This window comes from Balaenoptera borealis (genome assembly GCF_965194805.1).
Source record: "Balaenoptera borealis genome assembly, chromosome: 12".
NCBI classification, from domain to species: domain Eukaryota; kingdom Metazoa; phylum Chordata; class Mammalia; order Artiodactyla; family Balaenopteridae; genus Balaenoptera; species Balaenoptera borealis.
This window is the reverse complement of record NC_138869.1, coordinates 57,210,760-57,235,864: the sequence shown is the minus strand read 5'-3', so window position 1 is coordinate 57,235,864 and position 25,105 is coordinate 57,210,760. Positions and strand designations below refer to the sequence as shown.

The window sequence follows — 25,105 nt, the reverse complement described above, 5'->3', positions numbered from 1 at the left end:
ATAAATAAATAAGATTATTATTAAAAAAAAAAAAGGTAAATCCCACCTGTGACACCCACTTGTCACTTAGAGACAAGCCCCATCCCGGCCAGTGTGGTGGCTTCAGATGAAGAGGGAACAAGTCACACCAACAAAGGGCACCCGGAGGTCACTATGGAGAAGGAGATTCCCTAAACTTCCCTTCCATGTCAGCCAACAAGGGGTCAAATCCCACCACGGACTTCAGGTCCAAAGCTATGGTTCCAACTGCAGCACCAGCAACCAGGGGGTCCCGGAGTCCCCACAGAGGTGCTGTGAGGACCATCTGGACCAGAGTCTCCAATGACAGCAGGAAACACAGGCTCCAGGCCTCAAGTCCACTAATTCATTTGGTTCTGACCAGAAAAGGGTGTTTTGTTTTGTTTATTTTGGCTTTTTTGTCATTTTTTTGGTTTGTTTTTGAATTTTGAACCAGTTGCCAGTCTTTAAAAAATAAGAGGGGTTTCCCTGGTGGCGCAGTGGTTGAGAATCTGCCTGCCAATGCAGGGGACACGGATTTGAGCCCTGGTCTGGGAAGATCCCACATGCCGCGGAGCACCTAGGCCCGTGAGCCACAACTACTGAGCCTGCGCGTCTGGAGCCTGTGCTCCGCAACGAGAGGCCGCGATAATGAGAGGCCCGCGCACCGCAATGAAGAGTGGCCCCCGCTTGCCACAACTAGAGAAAGCCCTCGCACGAAACGAAGACCCAACACAGCCATAAATAAATAAATAAAAATAAATTAAAAAAAAAAAAAGCAGACAGGTTTAAAAAAAATAATAATAAGAGCTTCTCACAAAAATCCACATCTGGTTCCCCTTGAAATACCCAAGTAGCTCAACGTTGGGCCCATGTTCACCCCGTGGCAATGAGAGGCCAGAGCTGAGAAGCAGCTGCCCCATCAGACGCTGGGTGCAGACCCACATCCCACCTTCCCGACCACTCAGGACGTTGAGGCCACCACCCTTGACCTCGAGCTCGAGGGCCTGGACCCTGCAAAACATTTGCACTTATGACCCTGGTCTGACAGGAACAATGTGTTATGCACATAAATATGGTTACTTTTCATATGCCTGCAGATCCCACTGCAACTAATAAAACCCAAATTACTGAAAAGCATAATTGAATTCAGAGTACCTTTTACCATTAGGTATTTCCTGAAACAGCAAACACTATTAAGTATTAAATGGGAAGAGGGAACTCAAACTTTTTATTTTACTAATAACAAAAAAGATTAGAAACCACTCAATTAAAAATTTTTTAAATCAACTATAGTTGAATAGTTTTTTAAAAAAAGAATTTTTTTAACTTTTTTTTTTTTTTTTTACTTCCTGCCTACTGTGTACAAAAGATGAGGCTTCCTACTATAAACACAATGATGAGTAAGACACAGATTAAATGTCACGGGCAGATGGAGGGAGATGCCGTGTGAAAAGTGCCACAACAGAAGGCTGCGCAAGGTGCAGTAGTAGCAGCTCCCGCCTGGGAGCAACACATGAGCCTTTATCAAAGGACACAGCACCTGGAATTTCCTGGTTGTCCAGTGGTTAGGACTCGGCCCTTTCACTGCCAAGGGTGCAGGTTCCATCCCTGGTGGGGGAACTAAGATCCCGCAAGCCTTGCCGCGTGGCCAAAAGTTTAGAAAATTAAAAAAAAAAAAAAAAAAAAAAACGACACAGCACCTACCAGGCAGGGCAGTGGGGGGATAGGAAGTGACAGTATGAGATGAGGGGTGACACGGGGGCTGGGCATTGGGTACCATTCTAGCAGAGCTTGGATTTGATTGGAGGTCACGGGAAGTTGCTAAGAGCTTTAAGGATTCCATACGCTTTGGGAAGATCCCCGTGGAGATGGTGCTGAAGAAGACCAGCTTGGGTTCGGGGAGGCCAGTAAGAAGCGACCATGGGTGTCCAGGCCAGAGCGAGAAGCATCTGAACAAAGGTAAAGGGCAGGAAGAGCGGGACAGAGAGGCAGTGAGGGCTCCGTGGCTGGTTAGATACTGGAGAGAGAATGAGACAGAAAGAGTCACAAAATTTCTGGCTCCAGCAACTCAGTGGATGTCAGAGCTGTGAAGCCAAGACAAGAGACACAAGAAGAGCCATGACTGAGGAGTGAGGGCTTATGGGGCGAGACAGAAAGGCCAGCATCCCACCTGCCGAGTCTGGCCATCAAGGGTCAAGGCAGCGCCACGCCCCCCTGTCCATCCAGCCTGGCCAAGAGCCCCTGGCTTGGCACCAAAGCTTGAGGCACCTTCCTCCACCCAACCTGGCTGCCAATGACAGCTCCTACAGCATCACTAAGAGTGAGAAATCCAAGCACTGGCTTCCTCACCGAGGCAGGACTGTGCTTTGCCCACTGCATGCCTGTGGGTAACCGTCCACATTATCAATACCAGACCCCACAGCAACATCAGTAGTCACCTCCCCAGCCCTTCGACATCTACACATGAGATCTCCCCTCATGCAGCTGGACAAACACTGAGCAGGTCCCAGGAGCAGGGCCTGGTGCTGGGAGGTTGGTGGAAGTCTGAAGATGGACAAAACATGAAACCAGCCCTCCAAAGAACCTCACAGGGCAGAAAAGACTCAGATGTGAAGCTCCACGTACAGAGCCAAGTGTGATGGCCAGAGAGGATAAATGGATGAGTCTGTCTTGGGTCATGTTCCCTAGAAGAAGAAACTGATGTGGGGATTCCTGTGCCAATGGGTGCTGGAGGAGGTGCTCTCAAGAGAAACGTGCAAGAAAGTAAGGGAAAGGAAAAGGAAATGGAAAGGAAAAGGAAAAGGAAAGGGAAAGGAAAAGGAAAGGAAAAGGGAGGCTAAGAGCAGGCGAGCCACGGTCTGATCCCACAGGGAGCTCCGGAGTCAACTGTACTACAGACTTCATGCTGCCTGGAGGCAAAGGGCCAGGTTTTACACCCCAGTCTTGGACATCGGTCAATGATGTCAGCCCCTGGGCACAGGGCACCCCAGGGTAGGGGATGAGGGGTTTCATCCCCTCATCTCCAGGTTACGGAGCTGCTCTCCAGCAAGGCAGAATCTTCCAGTGAAGGATCCAGGTGTGAGGGGCTAGCAACCAACCGTGCTGTAGCCAAGCATTGGGTGCACTGGGTCATTAAAGGGGTTCCGGACAGGGTACCAACAACATCTGCTACAGAATCATTCCAGAAGTCCATGAGAACAACATTTAGGCAGGAGAATAGAGAAGGGTCCTTCTTCATCACGAATCTTTCCATCTTTCCACCTCCCTGGAAACTGTCCAGGAAGTTAATAAACTCACCTCCACAAGGTGCTTGAGCATCTCTGAAAAGCCTCGAGCATGGAGTGTAACTTTACAACCCAGGCTGAAGGCTGCTCTCCCAGGTTTGGGTTTTCTGTTGCCTGTTACAAACAGCAGCCAGCAGTTCTACCTGCCTTCTGCCCAGGACCGCTCCGGCCTCAGAGTGGATTTCTCTGACGGTACGCAAGCAATAAACGGGCAGTCATCCTCAGCCATATAACTGACAACATTCCTCCAATTTTTATGATGCTTTTTATGCTCACCTTATAAAGTTGCACGTTTTACTTTCCAGATTTCATTGTGTGCACTCAATGTGTCCCAGGAGTGTGGCCAAGCAGTTTTAATTTTCCAAGAAGTACTTCTCTGCCTCTCCTTTCCACTACAGTACGGCTGAGAAAGTGGAAAAGGCCCCCAGAGCAAGTTTTCTGGGCAGCCTAAACAATCTGGTCCAAGACATTCAAGCAGGAATTAACTTTAGGAGAACTTCCAGCATCCTGGCTGAAGCCCCAGCCCCTGCCTTCATGTATTTAGAGGGTACATCTATGGCAATACACAGCTGAATAAGCAAATTCCAAAGTAATGAGATGAACCTTGTAATAAAAGATTATCTGATTATCCAGGGGCAGCGCGAGAAGGTATTCAGTAAGATGCCAGAGAAATTCTGAATCACCAACCATGTGCAAAAGGAAATAGATGCTCAAATCAATTAACTCATTAATTATGATTTACCCTTTGATTAAACTCACAGATCAAGTTTCTGACAATACTAGGGCAGAGTTGGGGGGAGGACAGATTGCAGGTTGGTTTCTTAACCAATGCAAACCTGCCTCAGTTGTCTTTCCTAAAATGTACACATTAATGATTTCATGAAGAAATGCACTAATCAACAGAAAAAAAAGTTGACTGAAAGTTAAAATAGCAACAAATTACCCTTACAGTGCACCTTGCATGTGCCCAGACTGTGTAAGGAGCTGGGGTGTTTACATTCCTCTCCATTCTCAGGAAAACACTGTACAGTGCAGGAAACACTAAAGGATATTGGATCCCTACCTCACACCACAGACACAAAAGTCCAGACAGATTAAGGACTTAACTGAGACAGGTAAACTTTTGAAACTTTCAGCAGAAAATAAAGAATATCTTTCTAAAGGGAACTCTCCTACACTGTTGGTAGGAATGTAAATTGGTGCAGCCACTATGGAGAACGTATGGGGGTTCCTCAAAAAACTAAAAATAGAGCTACTGTATGATCCAGCAAGCCCACTCCTGGGCATATATCTGGACAAAACTACAATTCGAAAAGATACATGCACCCCCTCTGTTCATAGCAGCACTATTCACAATAGCCAAGACATGGAAACAACCTAAATGTCCATCAACAGATGAATGGATAAAGAAGATGTGGTACATATATACAATGGAATATTACTCAGACACAAAAAAAGAATGAAATAATGTCATTTGCAGCTACACGGACCTAGAGATGATCACAGTAAGTGAAGTAAGTCAGACAGAGAAAGACAAATAACATATGATATCACTTATATGTGGAATCTAAAATATGACACAAATGAACTTATATATGAAACAAAAACAGACTCACAGACATAGAGAACAGACTTGTGGAGGGGGAGTGCAGGAGGGTTGGATTGGGAATTTGGGATTAGCAGATGCAAACTATTATATATAGGATGGATAAACAACAAGGTCCTATTACATAGCACAGGGAACTATATTCAATATGTTGTAATGAACCACAGTGGAAAAGATATGAAAAAGAATATATATGTATGACTGAGTCATTCTGATGTACAGCAGAAATTAACACAATATTATAAATCAACTATACTTCAATTTAAAAAGAAGAATATCTTTCTAGCTAACCAGAAAAGAAAATATAGAAACCCTGTCACATTAAAATTAAGAACCTCTTGACCTAAGGTCACTATCTGTGGATTGACGGGGTTTGGGTCGGAGCTGGGAGCTACTCTCAGTGAAAGATCTCAGTTGTCAGTTGTGCTGTGGGTTGATGCAGCGATCTGAGAATCAGCAATTTTTTAAAAGTAGGTCTCTGCAGGAAACTCTACTTATGTTTGCTTGTGTTGGCTTCCCAGGCATCTGAGATGAGCCTGCCAGGGGAGATGGCTGTTTCTGTCAGTGAAGGGAGCAGCTGCCAGTGTTGGGAAGCATAATAAAGATAATATAAAAAATAATAAAAATTTGTTTTCAAAAAAAAGCATCACGAAGTTAAAAGACAAGCTATCAATTAAGAAAAGATATGTGTAACACATACATCCAACAAAGGATAAGTATTCAGAATATATAAACAACTCATAAACCAATGTGAAAAACATAAATAACCTACTAGATAACTGAGCAAAAGACACAAGCTGGAATTTCACAAAAGAGGAAGAAAAGATGACCCTTAAACAAATGAAGAGCTGCTCTCTTTCCGAGAATCATGGATACCCAAGTTAACACATCAAGGAGATACTATTTATACCCAGTAGCTTAGCAAAATTAAGAAGTCTAATCACAGACACAGAAAACAAACTCATGGTTACCAAAGGGGAAACGGAGGGGGAAGGGATAAATTAGGAGTTTGGGATTAGCAGATAAAAACTACTATATATAAAATAGATAAGCTCAAGGTCCTACTGTATATAGCACAAGCAACTATACTCAATATCCTATAATAAACCATAACGGAAAAGAATATGAAAAAGAATATATATATGTACTGACACAACATTGTAAATCAAGTATACTTCAATTAAGTTTTTTAAAAAAAATTAATGTCTAACAATGACAAACACTGGAAAAGATGTAGAATGACAGAACGCTTATACTCCACTGGCAGGCATTAAACTGGTACACCTACATTAGGAAACAAGTTAGCATCATCTTATAAAATTGAGAGTCCAGATACTCTAAAACCCCCATATCCCATTCCTACATGTACATCACAGAGAAATTCTCGACCGCACGCACTGGGAGATACACACACACGTGTGCGCACAGTGGCAACAGTGCTCCTGGGAGCAAAAATGGAACTATCTAAACCCCTACCACCAGGTAAGTAATTCACACAAAGCAGTGTTCTAAGAATGCACCACAGTTAAACACAATAACAGGGATCAATTTTGGAACCATAATGAGTGAAAACAAACAACTGCAGAAGACTACATACAACATACATTTTTTTAAAAATATTTATTTATTTATTTATTTGGTTGTGCTGGGTCTTAGTTGCAGCAGGCAGGCTCCTTAGTTGCGGTTCGCAGGCTCCTTAGCTGTGGCATGCGAACTCTTAGTTGCTGCATGCGTGTGGGATCTAGTTCCCTGACCAGGGATCAAACCCGGGCCCCCTGCATTGGAACCACTTTGCCACCAGGGAAGTCCCCACAACATACTTTTTAAATATATAAAACTGAAAACAAACAAAACTAAATGATAAATTATTTAAATAAATATTATAAAAATAATTTATATTATTATTTATAAAAAGACAAAACAATGATGAATCAAGGGACTTCCCTGGTGGTCCAGTGGCTAAGACTCCACGCTCCCAAAGCAGGTGGCCCTGGTTCAACCCCTGGTCAGGGAACTAGATCCCACGTGGTGCAACTAAGACCCGGTGCAGACAAATAAGTAAATAAATAAAATATTTTTTTTTAAATGATGACTCAAAACCCAAGAATTAATGGTAACCTGAAAGGGGGGAGGTGTAGGAGTTGGAGAACGCATGCATAGGTGAGCTTCTAGTGGTTACATGATCCTTCCTTGATTGAGCAGTGAACTCACACCTGTTCATGTTCTTATTACTCTTATGACATATACATATATATATATATATATATATATATATATATATATATATAAATATATATAACATATACTTGCATATACTCTTTTGTATAAACCAAATATTACATTTTTAAAAGCTGAGAAAAAATAGTAAATTGGTACAGCCATTATGGAGAACAGAATGGAGGTTCCTTAAAAAACTAAAAATAGAGCTACCATATGATCCAGCAATCCCACTCTTGGGGATATATCCAGAGAAAACTATTATAATTCAAAAAGATACATGCACCCCAATGTTCACTGCAGCACTATTTATAATACCCAAGACATGGAAACAAACATGTCCATCAACAGATAAATGGATAAAGAAGTGGTACATATATACAATGGAATACTATTCAGCCATAAAAAAGAATGAAATAATGCCATTTGCAGCAACATGGATGGACCTAGAGATTATCATACTGAGTGAAGTAAATAAGACAGAGAAAGACAAATATATGACATCACTTATATGTGGAATCTAAAAAATGATACAAATGAACTTACTTATAAAACAAAAACAGACTCACAGACATAGAAAACAAACTTATGGTTACCAAAGGGGAAAGGTGGGGAGGAGGGATAAATAAGGAGTCTGGGATTAACATATATACAATACTATATATAACACAGATAAACAACAAGGACCTACTGTATAGCACAGGGAATTATATTCAATATTTTGTAATAACTTATAAGGGAAAAGAATCTGGAAAAGAATAGATAGATAGATAGATGTATGACTGAATCACTGTGCTGTACACCTGAAACTAACACAACACTGTAAATCAACTATAACTCAATTTTTAAAAAAAGATAAAAAATACTCATCTATTCATTTCATGACAGTATAAAATTACAAAATGGAGACAATAAATAAGTGATTTTTTTAGATTATATGTGGTATTATTATTTCCGTTTTACTGATGAGGAAACTGAGGTTTAGAAAGGTAGGGTAACTTTCATACATACAGTTAAATGAAAGTGACAAAGCTGGGCTTTTATTTAATGTTAAAAGCCGAGGCTTTTAACACTATGCTATACTATAAGGTTTCCACCAGGAAGAAAAGAAATTAGAAATAATTCATATGATTCTACTCTTCTTACAGAACACCTATGCTTTCCAGGAGTGGTAGGACATAAGCACTATTTGCTCAGGATTTCTTAGCTCTAAAGTCACAATTTTTTTTTACATCTTCTTAACATATTATATTGAACAGACAAAAAAAAATATCCTTTAAAATTCAACAAAATTTGCAATTTAAAGAAAACCTATGATAAAGCATTTTCTTTTATTTTTCAAATGCAAAGAGGATGCTGGAGCAAGTAAGAAAACACGCCTTACTACACGATGGGTGGATTGAGAGTGTTTCATGATAAAAGTGATAAAGTAACCAGCTCCTGGTTCTTTTCTTTCTGGCTCTAAGCTTCAGAGCTCTCTCACAACTCCACGTCCTAAGTAGGTGATATTTCCTCCAGAAAGAGTTCTTTGCCTACCACATCCAGAACTGGTGCCCCTCCACCGTGCTCCCCCTGTGCCCTGGGACTCCACATCACGGTCCGGGGTCTCTTTCCCTGCCCATTACTCCCAGAGGGAGGGATCCACCAATGACCTTCCTCCCACACGTGGCAGATGGTGAGCAACAAATGAATGAACAACCATCCTGCTCCATGAAATCCATCCACATAAAGGGATCAGGGGGGACACGGAGTAACGGGGAGAATGTGGCCACTGCAGTCAGACTGCCCTCTGTTCGAACGTCCACTTCGACATCAGCTGGCTCAGCTAAAATAATAAGATCTTACTAAAACCTGCCTGCCTTGAATGATTATTACGATTAGCGGCGATAATGTACGTGAAAATGGGTCCCGAAGTGATTTTAAACTGTGGGTGCACACTGAACGGTGGGGGGGAAGGGGCCCTCATTCTGGTTCAACTGGTCCAGAGTGGGCAGTATTCTGTAATAATTCCCAGTACTTCTCCTGTGCAGGCAGGTTCCAGAACCTCTGCACACGAGAGAACAGGAAGGAACCAGCACATACGGAGCCTTGCTGGGTCCAACACTTGTCACATTACTTAATAACCTGTCCCCGGAGAGTGGGCACTGCCCGCCCTGTCAATCAAGCCGTGCCATTCTTTTCCCACCCTCTTCCTTCTGCCCCTCAAACATCTCAATCACCTTCAAAAACGATCTACCTAAACTTTCATATAAGTCACTAAATGTAAATATGCTCAAAAGGGGTGTGTGTCTCATGTGTGTGTGTGTGTGTGTGTGTGTGTGTGTGTGTGTGTGTGTGTGGTGTGTGTGTGACAGAGACAGAGAGATGGAGGAGAAGGGAGGAAGGAAGAAAGAAAGGGAAGGGTTGGGGGGGAGGAAGAAATTGGGGAGAGGAGGCAAGAAAGTGACTCCTTTTTCCATCAGAGAATTTAGCAGCTTCAGGTTCTGGTTAATTCGTTAACAGAAAAGCCAAATAGAAATTTGTTTCCAACCCAGCTGTTGTGGCCGACTGGTCCTATATTTCTAGCACGTACTCAGCATAATGAAATCCTCAACAACAAAAATCATTATAAGAAGGCTGGATTCATGCTTTTTAACCCTAAGACAATTAAATGTCAAAGGTGCCCATCCACTGGCCCTCTCACTTTTCCTGCACATAAACCTCCACTAACACTGTTCCTGGAGAGGGGAGGGAAACGGATCAGAGAAAGGGCGCCCTGGCCCAGATGCTGAGACTCAGAGAGACTGAGCCAAATGGCCTCTGAGACCCTTTAACTCTAATCAGCTACAAAGAGCCTTTGTGCATTGATGCCATCCAACTGGAAAGGAAAAGGAGAAACCACCTCCAAGTTCCACGAGGAAGGCTCATGGTTCTTCCTTCTTCGCAGCAATGATTTTAAAGCTGCCATCTCAGCAGTGAGAGGGAATCAGTGCCTGATAAGACATGACGACACAGACGAGTCCCAACGTGTTAGGCTAACTATAGGAAGCCAGGCAGTAACTAGTACCTACTGTCTGGTTCCATTTATATGAAATGCTAGACTAGGTAAAACTAATCTATAGTGGGAGAAAAGCAGGGTGGTGGCTGCCTGTGATGGGAAGGGCAGGGGCACGAGGGAACTCTGGGAAGGTGGTGATGTTCTATATCTTGACATGGCTTTGGGTAACAGGTGCACGCAGTTGTCAAAACTCAGCAAACACACACTTAAGATTCATGCATTTCATTGTGAAATTTTACATCAAGAGAAAAAAACTGCAAACAGATCGTCAATGATAGGATAAAATGTTTACAAGGAAGTGTACTGATATTGGTAATCTACTTTGAAATGTATAAAGAAATAAAATGGGAAATTCCCTGGCAGTCCAGTGGTTTAGGACTCCGCACTTTCACCACCAGGGCCCGGGTTCAATCCCTGGTCGGGGAACTAGGATCCCGAAAGCCGTGTGGGGGAGGGAAGGATGGAAGGAAGGAAGGAAGGAAGGGAGGGAGGGAGGAAGGGAGGGAGGGAGGAAGGGAGGGAGGAGGGATGGAGAGAGAGAGGAAGGGGAGAGGGAGGGAGGCAGGGAGGAAGGAAGGAAATGGGTTGATGGATGGATAGATGGAAAGCTACGTAATAAAGCAGGTATAATGAAATGTTCATTGTAGAGTCCAGATGATAGATATATGTGTGCTCCCTATACAACTCTACCAACTTTCCTGTATGTTTGAAATTTTTCAAAATAAAATGTTCAGGGAGCAAGGGGAAAGTTAGCCATACGAGGGGTGGGGGGAAGGTAAGCTAATTGCTAAGAAAAAGCACAGAAGCTACTGTACCCACTGGGGTTTAAGGCAGCTGTGACCTGCTCTGACAAAAGGAAAAGGGAAAGAGGGCAAAGTTGAGCATAATAGTAGTCATTTATTGGGCAACCACCATACATCAGAGATGTGGGTTAGACAGTCACCTGTTATCTGATTTTACCATCACAATCTCCCTGCATGATAAGCATATCATCATTTTATAGATAAGCAGACTAAAACTCAGAATGGCGTAATAACTTACCTGTGGTCATCAGGCTGGAAACTGAAACTGGTTCTGCCAGCCACGAAACCCCAGAGCTACATAGGAAAGAGCACCATGAGCCCAGCACTTCTTCCCTCTTCCCAAGGTCAGCACCGTGCCAAGGGCACAGGCATGGCAGGAAACCGCTCCTACACAGCAGTGCCACCTGCCACACAGTGGTAACAGCACTGACAGCTGCACTGAATCCCAGTCACTGAATTCTCCCAATAGCCCCGGATTCTCCCACACTCAGTCCTTCTCCCTCTGTTCTTTGCACTTCAAGAATCTATCTACCCACCAGAGTTTTAGGCATCACCTCTATGCAAACACCCTTGGTCACAAATATTGCAAAGTTCCCCACTATCCAACAGTCTTCAAGCCCACCTGCCTTCCAGCTCTGCAGAGGTGAGAAAGCTAGACGCTCCCTTCACCAACTCTCTTGCAGCTAGATTCTTACAAGCAGATGCACCCACGCAAGACTTGAAAGGCAGAGGGGAACAACAGGAGGCAGCAGCCACAGGCTGGGAGGTCAGAACTTTCAGCAAGACAGGACAGTGGGAGGCGTGTTTGATGTCTTGGAGCAGCTGTGCAGAGGGTTTACTGTTCTGCCTCTACTGTCACAGGTACCGGGGTGGAAGTGAATTAGAACCATGTTATGGTTGCGATTTGGTTGGAGACAAGCTGTATCATTGCTGAACGTGTAGCACTGAAGCTTGGTTCTCCCAGAAATACTGTCTAATTAAACCTGTTTAATAAATCGCCTGCTGCTTAGATGGCTTAGAAGGAATCTACTGTCTGCAACGAAGATCCTAACACTGCTTCTGAGCAGCTCCGAGACAGTCTCCCAAGTTACGAGCCTACACAACTGCCTGCCAGACAATAAAACTCCCTAGTACAGGACATAAGCTTCCCACTTACCATGTTGGAGGGAGGGCAGGAGAGGACAAGAGGAACAGGGAGAACATATTACAGTCTGTCAGCTTCTAGGAATATACACACGGTCTTGCAGAAAAGCAAACCTAGAACAGCCTTTCAAATATCCAAGGTAACAGCGACAAGAGAGCACATAAAAAATGAGGGCCTTTCAAGGACCTCTGCCTCACACCCTAGACTAGGATTTGGAATAAAGCAGGTCATTCTTGGAGGCCACTTCAGGTAAGAATAATCTCATTCAAAAGTCATGTTGGCATGGTGATTTGAGAACAGCCTAATGATGTACAAAGGTATGACTGTTTTTTAACTACCACAACTTACACAGAAATAAATACTTTTGTTCCCTCCAATGAAAGACCCTCAGAGGCTCCTGGCTTATTGTCATTACCCATAACCTTTAGGTCCACTGAGACAAATCCATCTGCTCTGAGCATGGTTACAAGATTGGGAAACAGCAGAGAGCAAGTCAGAGTGAGGTAAGACCACAAAGCGGGCAGACTTCTTTTCTGCGGTGGCTTGTACTTGTTCTGAAGGCAATTCCAAAAAAGTAGCTTTCAAAATAATTTGAGCGATGGTAGCACTGTTGTAAAAAGGACTCTTGCCATTCTTGGAGATACATATATTTGGGAATTCCTGTTTCGGAAAATACACTTTTAGAGTCACTTCATATAGTGTGAGACTGAAGTGTGGTCATTTGTTTCTTGATTTATTGTGTGTGCACCAACCAAGAAGAAAGAAAAAAATTTTAATCTTCTGTGGTCTAGCCTCTGCAGCCATTGGCAAAGGTGCAGGAAGGCTCATGCCGCCATGAAACCTGGGGACCACAAAGTTAACTTAGAGCGACAGTGTGACTTTGGCACTGAATAGCCATTTACCTGATTCACTTTAGTCCTGGCCTGATTTCTTCCAATAGTTGGCCCTCTGGCTATTCCTCTTTTACAGGGCTTAAGAGTGAAGTATAACTCTTTTATTGAAAAAGTCAAAAAACAGAAAATGACACTGCTCCTCACAAATCCGTCCTTAAAATATTTTCTCCAACAAAACTGATTTATACCTTTTAGGCTTTACTAGATCTCAATGTACTAACACCTGTCAGATACGCAGGTGCATTTTGCTCTTGAATAAAACCAACTGGTATGCACACACATCAAGGCTTTGCAAAAGTAAAAGTACAAAATGACAGGATTCAAAAGAAATGTACAAAAATGAAAATACAGTTGTATGATCCCAAGAGCAGTGAGATTAGGGGAAATTTTTTCCCAGAAGAAACCTTTTTTGTTATAATAACTGAGAAGTTATTGAAAAATAATACAAAAGCATCTTCCCCACCACGGATGCTAAATCTCAACTAAGATGTTTATGTCCCAAGTACTGGATTCTCTCCTCCATCACCCACAGAAGCCAAGGGTGCTTCAGCCTTGTTTTCCAAAAAGCTGCTAAACCAGAGATAAGCAAACAATGGCCTATGGGCCAAATCCAGCCCACCACTTGTTTTTCGTAAATAAAGTTTTATTGGAGCACAGCCATGCCTGTTTGTTTACATACTGTCCATGGCTGCTTTCATGCTACAACAGCAGAGTTGAAATCACTTACTATCTGACCCTTTACAGAAAGTTTGCCAACCCCTATACCTAACCAGAGGAAGAGCCACTGCAGCACATGGAAAGCTCACTAGTGCACCATGGGAAGTGTCCCCCAAAGGTCAAACACCATCTCTAGGGAGCCAGGGTGTGGTCCAAAAGAGCAGTTCTTCAAGAATGGAGGAGTGTGCAAGAAAAACAAACATGTCACATCTGCCAACATGCCAAGGTCCAGGCTAGAGCCACTGCCAAGCAACTGAAGAATGCTCTGTCCTAAGACCTGCTAGGAAACATCAGTCCCCAGGGAAGTCTTAAATGTTTAATGCAACCTAATCAGATTTAGCTAGGTACCTTCCAGAATTCAGAAGTGCATCTTCTATTTCAGCATCACAAGAAACAGTGCACTATCTACTGACAGATTCAAAGCAGTCCTAAAGACTGGTTCTTTATTCATAATTTGGAAAATGAAATAAAAGCAATATTGGCTACAGAAAGCTACTATTAAACCTAGTTCTGGACTTCCCTGGTGGCGCAGTGCTTAAGAATCCACCTGTCAATGAAGAGGACACGGGTTCAAGCCCTGGTCCAGGAAGATCCCACAGGCTGCGGAGCAACTAAGCCCGTGCGCCACAACTACTGAGCCTGCGCTCTAGAGCCCGCGAGCTACAACTACTGAGCCCGTGTGTCACAACTACTGAAGCCTGCGCTCCTAAAGTCAGTGCTCCGCAGCAAGAGAAGTCACCGCAATGAGAAGCCTGCGCACCGCAACGAAGAGTAGCCCCCGCTTGCCTCAACTAGAGAAAAGCCCGTGTGCAGCAATGAAGACCCAACGCAGCCAAAAATTAATTCATTAATTAAAAGTTTAAAAAAAACAGTTCTCTTTGCGATATAGGGAATTGCAGGCGCTCCAGTGGTTAGGACTCTGCACTTTCACTGCCAAGGGCCCAGGTTCAATCCCTGGTTGGGGAACTAAGATCCCACAAACCCTACGGCTAAAAAAAAAAAAAAAAAAAAAAAGTGACTTATTCTTTGCGATATATTAGAGGAAATTAGCATCAGACTCAGAGATAAGATATCCCCAACACGATCTTTTAATACCCCAGGAACACAGGGTTCAAGAATAGCTCTCTGCCCATTTTGAAATGCTTCTCCATCATTCAAAACAGCTAATAAACTGCAATGTGGAATGAATCTCAGGGCACTGGCCAGATAATGAGAAACCAGTGGGTATTCTTTGCTGTATAACAAAACCACAGGGCAGAAAGACCATATTTAGCATCACTCTTCTGGAGTTTTTCCAAAATTGCCTGAGGAGCAGAGATCCAGTTTCTTGTTCTGACTCTGCCACAAAGTCAGAGTATAACTTTGAATTAAATGTCATCTCTTTGGGGCTGTTTCCTTACCTGTGAGATGAGGGCAAGTTCATCTGAGGGCCTTCAGGATCCCGGAATAATTCCCTGAGAAGGAAAATGTCAGCCTACCCCTGCCTTTTACTGTTAAGCAATTTTTATTTATTTTGGAAAATGCTTCCAGAAAAAGAATAGAGGTAAAACGTCAGGATTATTCCTGAGTTGTAACATGTGGTCATAGGGTTACTTACAATCAAGTTCTCTCCAATGCTGAGAATGAAAAAGTTGCCTAGCAGTTAAGAAATATAAAACTCTCCCTCCTGGGGTCTGATGTATTCTATTGTAAAACGGTTCTTCCAAACTCCCTGGCACAGAGAGGACCATCTTAGTGCCATGCTGAATGTTCAAAAAATTACATACTAAAAAGCTTCCACGAGCAACAAACAGCTCAAGACCCAGGGCAAATGGGGAGCCCCGGAGGTCCCTTCCTGAACTTGTTTTTGGGTTTTATCAACCTAACTACAGCACCCTTCCCCTGTGGCCCAGGATGCCAGAGGTACCACATAAGGTAAGGCTGGCACCAGCCACACCCCACTTGTCATTCAGACCCTCAGCTACACTCACCAAGTTCAACAACGTGAAGTAAAAATTTTTTCCACTTTTATTACAGTAAAATTTACAATGTTGTGTTAGTTTCAGGTGTGCAGCAAAGTGATTGTTATATATATGTATATGTTTATATACATATATATTCTTTTTCAGATTCTTTTCCATTATAGTTTATTACAAGATATTGAATATAGTTCCCTGTGCTATACAGTAGGTCCTTGTTGGTTATCTATTTTATATATAATAATGTGTATCTGTTAATCCCAAACTCCTAATTTATCCCTCCCTACACTTTCCTCTTTGGTAACCATAACTTTGTTTTCTATGTCTGTGGGTCTATTAACATGATATAAAATTAAACAAATCAGAAACCTGCATTCACATTCAGGATAACAAGAGCATTTGCATCGATTCGGATTATAAAGACTATGGAAATGAGGTGCAACAGGGGAAACCAGTTTAAATATTCTGTTGTCTGGCCAAATTTCTAACTCAGATCCAATTGACCTAAATGAGACAGCAAGGCTAGAATGGACACCAGAAGGTTGCAAGCTAGTGTACATAACACTCCCCCCACAGCTTAAAACTATCCAGTTCTGAGTGAGAATGGGAGTTCCTTTTGTAGCTCTGTCTCCCCTTTCATCGGCTCAGAAACCAAATGAGTGTCTCTGAACCTTCCTGATTTCCTGGAAACTGCCACAAGAGACTGCGTGACCACCTCTCTCCCCCTTTCAAGGGCATCAGTCACGTGTCACACACACACACACACACACACACACACACACACGAAGTGTTGCTCACCCCCTGGGAGTAATTTACCAGCTCTCTTTCTTTCCCACGAACCATCCTCTTTAATCCTTATTCCTCCTTTCAGAAGGAAAATACATTCCAAGATCCAAAATACTCACCAACAAAGAGTTAGGACACAATCTGCTTGGACACGAAAGCTGTCTGAAAATTAGCTTAAACCACCTCATAGCTCATAAATGCCCAGGTGCCTCTTTCTGTTAATGTCTCATCAAGAAGTCAGAGCTGTATTTTTTATTTGCCAGAGCTGTTTTAGAGCCTCCATGTAGAACTCACCCCGAAAAGAATACCTCTAAGCAAGTCTATAACAAACCGAAATCTGAAGCTGTGCCAATCACTTGTTGGCTCAACCATCAAATACTGAAGACCTACCAGGCAAACACGAACCCCGTGGCTGCCTTCTTGGCATGACTTTGTCACGAGCCACCAAACAAGGTGTAGGAGAACCCAAGTGCCAGGGAGGCTCCGGGAGAAAAGTGACCCCGGAAAACTCAGAAGGCTAGCAACTCTCTACTTTATAATTTAAAATATAATAAGAGAGGCTGGGGGCACGCACATGGGGTACATGGGAACTCTAGTTCCACTCAATTTTGCTATGAGCCTAAAACTGCTCTAAAAAGAGTCTATTTTTAAAGAGAGATAGAGATCATTATTAATGTCTTTAGTTTTCTCTGTAGCCTTTTCTGAATTTTCCAAGTTTTTTATAAGGAACATGAAATAATACCTTTACAACTAGAAAACTAAGTCATTAAAACAGAGAATGACCCCCTTTTTGTATTAAAAGAAGACACAAAAGTCACTGAACTATACACTGAAAACAGGTACATTTGTCTGTTAATTATTCCACCATAAGGTTAATTTTAAGAAGTATTTTTAAAAGCCTTAGAAATCTTACTTTTCACTTTATTTTTTTAAATTAACTTATTTATTTATTATTTATTTTTGGCTGTGTTGGGTCTTTGTTGCTGCGCGCAGGCTTTCTTTAGTTGCGGTGAGCAGGTGTTACTCTTCGTTGCGGTACACGGGCTTCTCATTGCGGTGGCTTCTCTTGTTGCGGAGCACGGGCTCTAGGCAAGAGGGCTCAGTAGTTGTGGCACACGGGCTCTAGAGCGCAGGCTCAGTAGTTGTGGCGCACAGGCTTAGTTGCTCCACGGCATGTGGGATCTTCCCAGCCCAGGACTTGAACCCATGTCCCCTGCATTGGCAGGTGGATTCTTAACCTCTGCGCCACCAGGGAAGTCCCACGTTTCACTTTAAACAGTATATATTATAGTGTATGCTATAATCTTTTTAAAAAATTTTACTGCAGTATAGTTGATGTACAATATTACATAAGTTACAGGTGTACAATACAGTGATTCACAATTTTTAAAGGTTATATTCCATTTATAGTTATTTTAAAATATTGGCTGTATTCCCTGTGTTGTACAATATATCCTTGTAGCTTATTTTATACATAATAGTTTGTAACCTCTTAATCCCCTACCCTCTATTGCCCCTCCCCATGTATGTCATAATCTTTAGGGAAAGTTAATTTGTGTAAACTAGCAGTAGATGTTCCTGTTAAATTTGTGTTTCAAGATAATTAATTAAAGTAAGTTCTTTAATTTTGGTGCCACCAATTTAAGATTTGGGGTCCCGTAGCCTACTGTCACTACAGGTAACAATTATAATTCTGTAGAATAAATGGTTTGCTAAGCAAATAATAATAATAAAAGTTATTGCATAATGGATACAGAGTTTCTCTTTAGGAGGATGAAAAAGTTCTAGAGATGGAGAATGGTGATGGCTTCCCAACAGTGTGAGTATACTTAATGCCACTGAACTGTCCCCTTCAAAATGGTTAAAATGGTACAGTTTATGTTATGTATATTTTACCATAATAAAAGGAACTTTAGCTTCCACCTAAACACAGTTTTCTGGAGATTCCATACTTATTAAATGGGAACCAGTACAGGAAGAATGTCACAAATGCTCTGCTGGGTGCCTCGTGTGCTTTACCAGCAAGAAGTCTAAAATTAGGGTTTCAGTCTCTTCCATTACACTAGTCGTTAATGCAAGGTCCCTGAGACAAAATTTGTCATTTGGTGATTTTCACAAAGACCACAGAGGCACAGAGAGGTGTGTATGGGGAAACACATCCAAACCTGCAAGGCCTACTCTGAAATCACTGCTACTCTGATTCCATCCATTCTAGCAAATATTTATTGAGAGCCGACTACAGCCCGGCACTGCGCCAGGACTTAGGGCAACACCTGCTCTCCTGGATCCTGCTTTCAGTCAAACTATTTCATTGATTTGTTGGTTTCAAATAACATTACAGGTGGGTGGGGAAGGGATGAATTGGGAGTTTGGGATTAGCAGATGCAAACTATTATGTATAGAATGGATAAACAACAAGGTCCTACTGTATAGCACAGGGAACTATATTCAGTATCCTGTGATAAATGATAACGGAAAAGAATATGAAAAAGAATGTATATGTATGTATAACTGAATCACTTTGCTGTACAGCAGAAACTAAGACAACATTGTAAATGAACTATACTTCAATTAAAAAATTAAAATTAAAAAAATAAACCATCAAATCAAATAATATTACAGGACACGGTGTGACTTGTATATCTCAAAGAAGCCATGTGTTTTCTTGTTTCCTTTTTATTTCTTTTTCTTTATACTCTGAAATGATTCAAACTTACAGAAGAGTTGCAAGAATATTACAGAGAACTCCTTTATTGCTGAACCCATATTTAACAGTTACTGATGTTCTGGTATCTGCTTTATCCTGGCTCTGGCTCTCTCCCTCCCTTCTCCTGCCCTGCCCCTTCCTTTCCTCCCCTCCATCCACACCCACCCAGCTCCCTCCTCCTCCCCTTCCCTCTCCCTTTCTCCTTATAGACAGGTTTTCTGGAAACATTGTGAGGCACAGACATCTCCTTTTATTCCTAAACACTTCATTATGTATTTTCCAAGAATAAGAACCTTCTCTTATTTAACCACAGTACAATTATCAATTTCTGGCAGTTAACATTGATTCAATAGTATTACCTAATACATAGCCCATACTCAAACGTTGCCAATTGTCCAAACAATGGGAGAAGGGGTGGTACCCAGGTTTTAAAATACTGTTTTGAAGGCTCCTTCCTCAGCCACCCAATGGACTGACAGCCCTTCAGGAGACCTGGTTTACTTCCCACAGGACCTTTCTTAAAGGACTCCAGGCAGAAGGAAATTCTCCCTATTTTATAACTTCTCCCTGTGTTACTTAACAAAGCTCTTAACAACCACCTCACATTTAACCTGAATTCATGATATGACTTAATCCTATTTTCCTTTTGTTCTAGTCACTGAAAATCTCTGGATAAAAATATTTTCTTGTAATAAAATTCTGAAGCATCACCCTCCCCCCGCCAATTAGAAACTGTTCAAAGCCCAGTAGCCCTTCCGCTTGGCGCCTCTCAGCAACTTCAATTTAAAGCAGTATTTCTCAACCTTTTTTATCATCATCAGTTTCCTAGGAAGCCTTTTCAGACAAATTTCCTTAAGCATCCCCCCAATGAAATTAATACAAGAGATAGACTGTTCATCTATTCATGTACTCTACCTATATCTGCACATTATATATTAAAAAGTGAGACATTTTCACCACCACCACCCCAGGAACCATTTTTTATCACCCTCATTTAGAATGCATTGTCTAAGGTCATTCACGAGCTAGGGTGGGGAGAAAAAGGAGAGAGATCAAGGTGTTACCTGTGTGAGACAAGACTCCAGTCCAGCCCGGGATCCTCAGAACCAAAAGATCAGAGCTCTAATGGTCCCTCTTCTATAGATGTGGTCTAGGGTCCACCCCGGCCCCATAACAGGCTCAAAATACTACAGAAGACTTTGCATATTCAAAGCTGGAATGGAAGTCTTAGGAGGATAAAGGAAAATCCCCCTCTTGTAAAGGGGATGGATGAGTCTGGATTGTCTAAAGGTTCCTTCCACAGATGTCTCCCTGGTGACGCAGTCTACTCGGCAGTCTTAACGGGGGAGCTGTGGTCTCAGAACCTCTTTGGAGGCCATTCATCCACTCATTAGAACCAACGCATATATATATACATACATTTTCTTTTTCTGGCTGTGCCGTGAGGCTTGCGGGGTTGAACCCAATGTATTTACATTAAGCCTGAATTGGAGTCCCCTAAATTGTCTGAAAAAGTATCTCCAGGGACTTTCCTGGCAGTCCAGTGGTTAGGACTCTGCCCGTCCACTGCAGGGTACGTGGGTTCAATCCCTGGTCAGGGAACTAAGATCCCACATGCCCCAAGGTCCAAAAAAAAAAAAAAAAAAGTATCTCCAGGTGGCTCTAAAACTGATTTTTTAGATATTTACCTAAAATAATGGCAAGTGCCAGATAGTCAGGGAGAGGACCTCATAAAATAAGATTAACAGCACCCCGTCCTGTAATATTTGTGTGCTTTCCAAAAATATGAACAAATATCAAGTTCTCGTGACTTTATGCAGGTGATATTCAGGAAAATTAAATATACAAATAAGGCAGTCTGTGAAAGAACACAAATTCAGGGGAAATTTTGAATACATATGACATTGTAAGCAGGGGTTGTGCTTTCTTTCTAGACCACAGCTCTAAAATTATAAAATAAAGATTTTTAAAAATCAATCAGGATATAGAAGAACTGAAAAATATCAACAAGAACTGGATCTAATTGACATTTACAGAACAATTCTCCCAATGACAAAGAATACATATTATTTTCAAGTATATATAGAACATTCACCAAGATAGAACATAACCAAGGTCATAAAACAACCCATAAAAAAATTTAAAAACTGAAATGATACAAAGTATGTTCTCTGACCATAATGAAATTAAACTAGAAATGAGTAAGAAAAAGATAACAGGAAAATCTTCAAACACTTGGAAATTAACATACTTCTAAATAATCCATGAGTCAAAGAGAAAGGCTCAATGGAAACTGGAAAATACTTTGAACTGAACTAAAATTAAAATACTACATATCAAAATTTGTGAAGGCAACTAAAGCAGTGCTTCAAGGGAAACTTATAGCATTAAATATTTACATTAGAAAAGATGAAATAATTTAAGCTTCTACTTTAGGAAACTAAAAAAAGAAGAAACTAAACATAAATAGCAGAAGGAAAGAATAAAAAAGATTAGAGCAGAAGTAAAAAAAATTAAAAATAGAAAACAGTAAAGACCGCCAGTGAAACAAAAAGCTGGTTCTTAGTAAGATCAATAAATTGATAAATCTCTAGCAAGACTGTCAAAGACACAAATTACCAATATCAGGAAAAGGAAAAAGGGAATATCACTATAGGCTTCAAGATACTGAAAGGATAATTAGGGAATAATACAAGCAACTCTATACACCCTATAAATTCAACAATTTATAAGAAATGGACCAATTCCTCAAACAGCATTTACTACCAAAACATACCCAAGATGAAGCAGATAATTTGAATAGCTTTACAACTATTTTTAAATTGAATCTGTAGTTAAAAACCCTTCCAAAAAAGAAATCTCCAGGCCAGATGGTTTCCCTGGTGATTTCTACCAAATATTTAAAGAAGAAATAACACCAACTCTACACAATTTCTTCCAGAAAATATAACAAGAAGGATAACTTCCCAACTCATTTTAAGGCTAGCATTACCCTGATACCAAAACCATACAAAGATGGTATTAGAAAACTACAAACAAGTATCTTTCATAAACATAGATGCAAGAGTCCTTAACAAAATATTAGCAAATTGCATCCAGCAACATAAATAAAGAATAATACACCATAACCAAGTGAGGTTTATCCCAGGATAGCAAGGCTGCTTCAAAATTCAAAAAGCAATCAGTGTAACCTACCACATTAATAGTTGAAAGCAGCAATGAGAAAAGGGCCAGACAGTAACCATTTCAGTCTTTGCTGGCCTCAAGGTCTCTGCAGCAACTACTCAACTTTGTCACTGGAGAGTGAAAACAGACATAGGCAATATGTAAACAAATGGGCATGACTGTGTTTCAGTAACACTTTATTTACAAAAGCAGGTAGCAGACCCTTTCAAAATAAAAAACACTCAACAAACTGGGAAAAGAAGGAAGCTACCTCAGCAAAATAAAGGCCATTTATGAAAAGTCCACAGTTAACATCATACTCAATGGCAAAAGACAGAAAGCTTTTCCTCTAAGATCAGGAACAAAGCAAGGATGCCCACTCTCACCATTTCTATTCAACATAGTATTAGAAGTCCTAGCCAGAGCAATTAGGCAAGAAAAAGAAATAAAAGGCATCCAAATTGGAATGGAAGAAATAAAATTATCGCTGCAAATGACATGCATAGAAACCCCTAAAGAGGGACTTCCCTGGTGGTCCAGTGGTTAAGAATCCATCTTACATGGGGCTTCCCTGGTGGCGCAGTGGTTGAGAATCTGCCTGCCAATGCAGGGGACACGGGTTCGAGCCCTGGTCTGGGAAGATCCCACATGCCACGGAGCAACTAGGCCCGTGAGCCACAACTACTGAGCCTGTGCGTCTGGAGCCTGTGTTCCGCAACAAGAGAGGCCGCGACAGTGAGAGGCCCACGCACCGTGATGAAGAGTGGCCCCCACTCACTGCAACTAGAGAAAGCCCACGCACAGAAACGAAGACCCAACACAGCCAAAAATAAATAAATAAAGTGCAAAATTTAAAAAAAAAAAAAAAAAAAGAATCCATCTTACAATGCAAGGGACGCTAGTTCAATCCCTGGTCGGGGAACTAAGATCCCACATGCCGCAGGGCAACTGAGCCCATGTGCCATAGCTACAGAGCCCACGCACTCTGGAGCCCGAGTACTGCAACTACTGAGCTGGCACACCACAACTAGAGAGCCCGTGCACCACAACTAATGAGCCTGCACACCACAACTAGAGAGAAGCCCGCGCACTGCAATGAAGAGCTCGTGCGCCACTACGAAGGATCCTGCGTGCCACAACTAAGACCCAACACAGCCAAAAAACAAATAAATTTTTTCTAAAAATAGAAACCCCTAGGGCTTCCCTCATGGCACAGTGGTTAGGAATCCACCTGCCAATGCAGGGGACACGGGTTCAAGCTCTGGCCTGGGAGGATCTCACATGCCGTGGAGCAACTAAGCCCATGTGCCACAACTATTGAGCCTGCATTCTAAAGCCCACGAGCCACAACTACTGAGCCCGCATGCCACAACTACTGAAGCCCACACACCTAGAGCCCCTGCTCTGCAACAAGGGAAGCCACTGCAGTGAGAGGTCCACGCACCACAACAAGGAGTAGCCCCCGCTTGCCGCAACTAGAGAAAGCCTGCACATGGCAACAAAGACCCAATGCAGCCAAAAATAAATAAATAAAATTAATTTATTTTTTTAAAAAAAGAAACCCCTAAAGAGTCCACAAAAGTTTAAAAAACCTGTCAAAACTAATAAAGGAATTCAGCAAAGTTGCAGGATACAAAATCAACACACACAAAAAAAGTTTTGTTTCTATACGCTAAAAATGAACAATCCAAAAAAGAAATTAAGAAAATAATTCTACTTATAATAGCATCAAAAAGAATAAAATATTTAAGAATAAACCTAACCTACTATATTCAATATCTTATAATAACCTATAATGGAAAAAAAGCTGAAAAATAAAAGATATATATATATATATATATATATATATATATATGTGTGGTGTGTAACTGCATCACTTTACTATACACCTGAAACTAACACAATATTGTAAATCAATTATACCTCAATAAAAAAAAAACAATAAACCTAATCAAAGAGGTGAAAGACTTATACACTAAAAACTACAACACATTTCTGAAAGAAATTAAAGAAGACATAAATATATGGAAAGCCATCCCACATGTCTTTGGATTGAAAGACTTAATATTTTTAAGACGTCCAGGGACTTCCCTGGTGGTCCAGTGGTAAAGAATTCACCTTCCAATGCAGGGGATGCGGGTTCGATCCCTGGTTGGGAAACTAAGATCCCACATGCCACGGGGCAACTAAGCCCGCGGGCCACAACTACCAAGTTTGCGTGCCTCACCTAGAAAGCCCACGAGCTCTGGAGCCCATGTGCCACAACTAGAGAGAGAAAACCCGCATGCCACAACTAGAGACAAGCCCGTGCACTGCAACGAAAGATCCCGCATGCCTCAACGAAGATTCCGTGTGCTGCAACTAACACATGGCACAACCAAAAAATAAAAAATAAATTAAAAAGATGTCCATACTACCCAAAAGGATCTACAGATTCAATGCAACCCCTAGCAAAATCTCAGTGGCAGTTTTTGCAGAAACAGAAAATTCATCCTAAAATTCATATGGACTCTCGAGGGACCCCGAATAGCCAAATAATTTTGAAAAAGAAAAACAAAGTTGAAGGACTCACACTTCTGATTTCAAAACATATTACAAAGCTACAGTAATCAAAACAGTGTGGTGCTGGCACAAAGAAAGTGGGTCAATGAAGTAGAACAGAGAGCCCATACAGTATATCATTCTGTATATGATCATATGATCTTTAACAAAGGTGTCAAAATTACTCAGTAGGAAAAGGAGAGTCTCTTCAACAAATGGTGTTGGGAAAATTGGATATCCACATGCA

At 41.6% G+C, this 25,105-nt stretch overlaps 1 protein-coding gene and 2 long non-coding RNA genes across 6 annotated transcripts in view; 1 reads left to right on the top strand and 2 right to left on the bottom strand.

The window, feature by feature from the left end:
* LOC309608555 overlaps window positions 1-7,949 on the top strand; it is a 239,459-nt gene extending 231,510 nt beyond the window's left edge. Inside the window, exon 2 of the long non-coding RNA XR_014232963.1 lies at window positions 640-7,949. This is a non-coding gene — a long non-coding RNA (uncharacterized lncRNA). The remainder of the gene's footprint in view (window positions 1-639) is intronic.
* LOC309608562 overlaps window positions 1-25,105 on the bottom strand; it is a 733,071-nt gene that overhangs the window by 571,167 nt on the left and 136,799 nt on the right. The gene's annotated exons all lie outside the window — the stretch shown is intronic.
* OSBPL10 (oxysterol binding protein like 10) overlaps window positions 1-25,105 on the bottom strand; it is a 389,819-nt gene that overhangs the window by 267,044 nt on the left and 97,670 nt on the right. The window contains exon 2 of one of the 4 annotated variants that reach the window (XM_082348481.1): window positions 22,348-22,448. The exons of the other annotated variants lie outside the window; for them this stretch is intronic. Coding sequence (XP_082204607.1) covers window positions 22,348-22,397 — 50 coding nt within the window. The 5' untranslated portion in view covers window positions 22,398-22,448. The remainder of the gene's footprint in view (window positions 1-22,347; window positions 22,449-25,105) is intronic. 4 annotated transcript variants of the gene reach the window in all.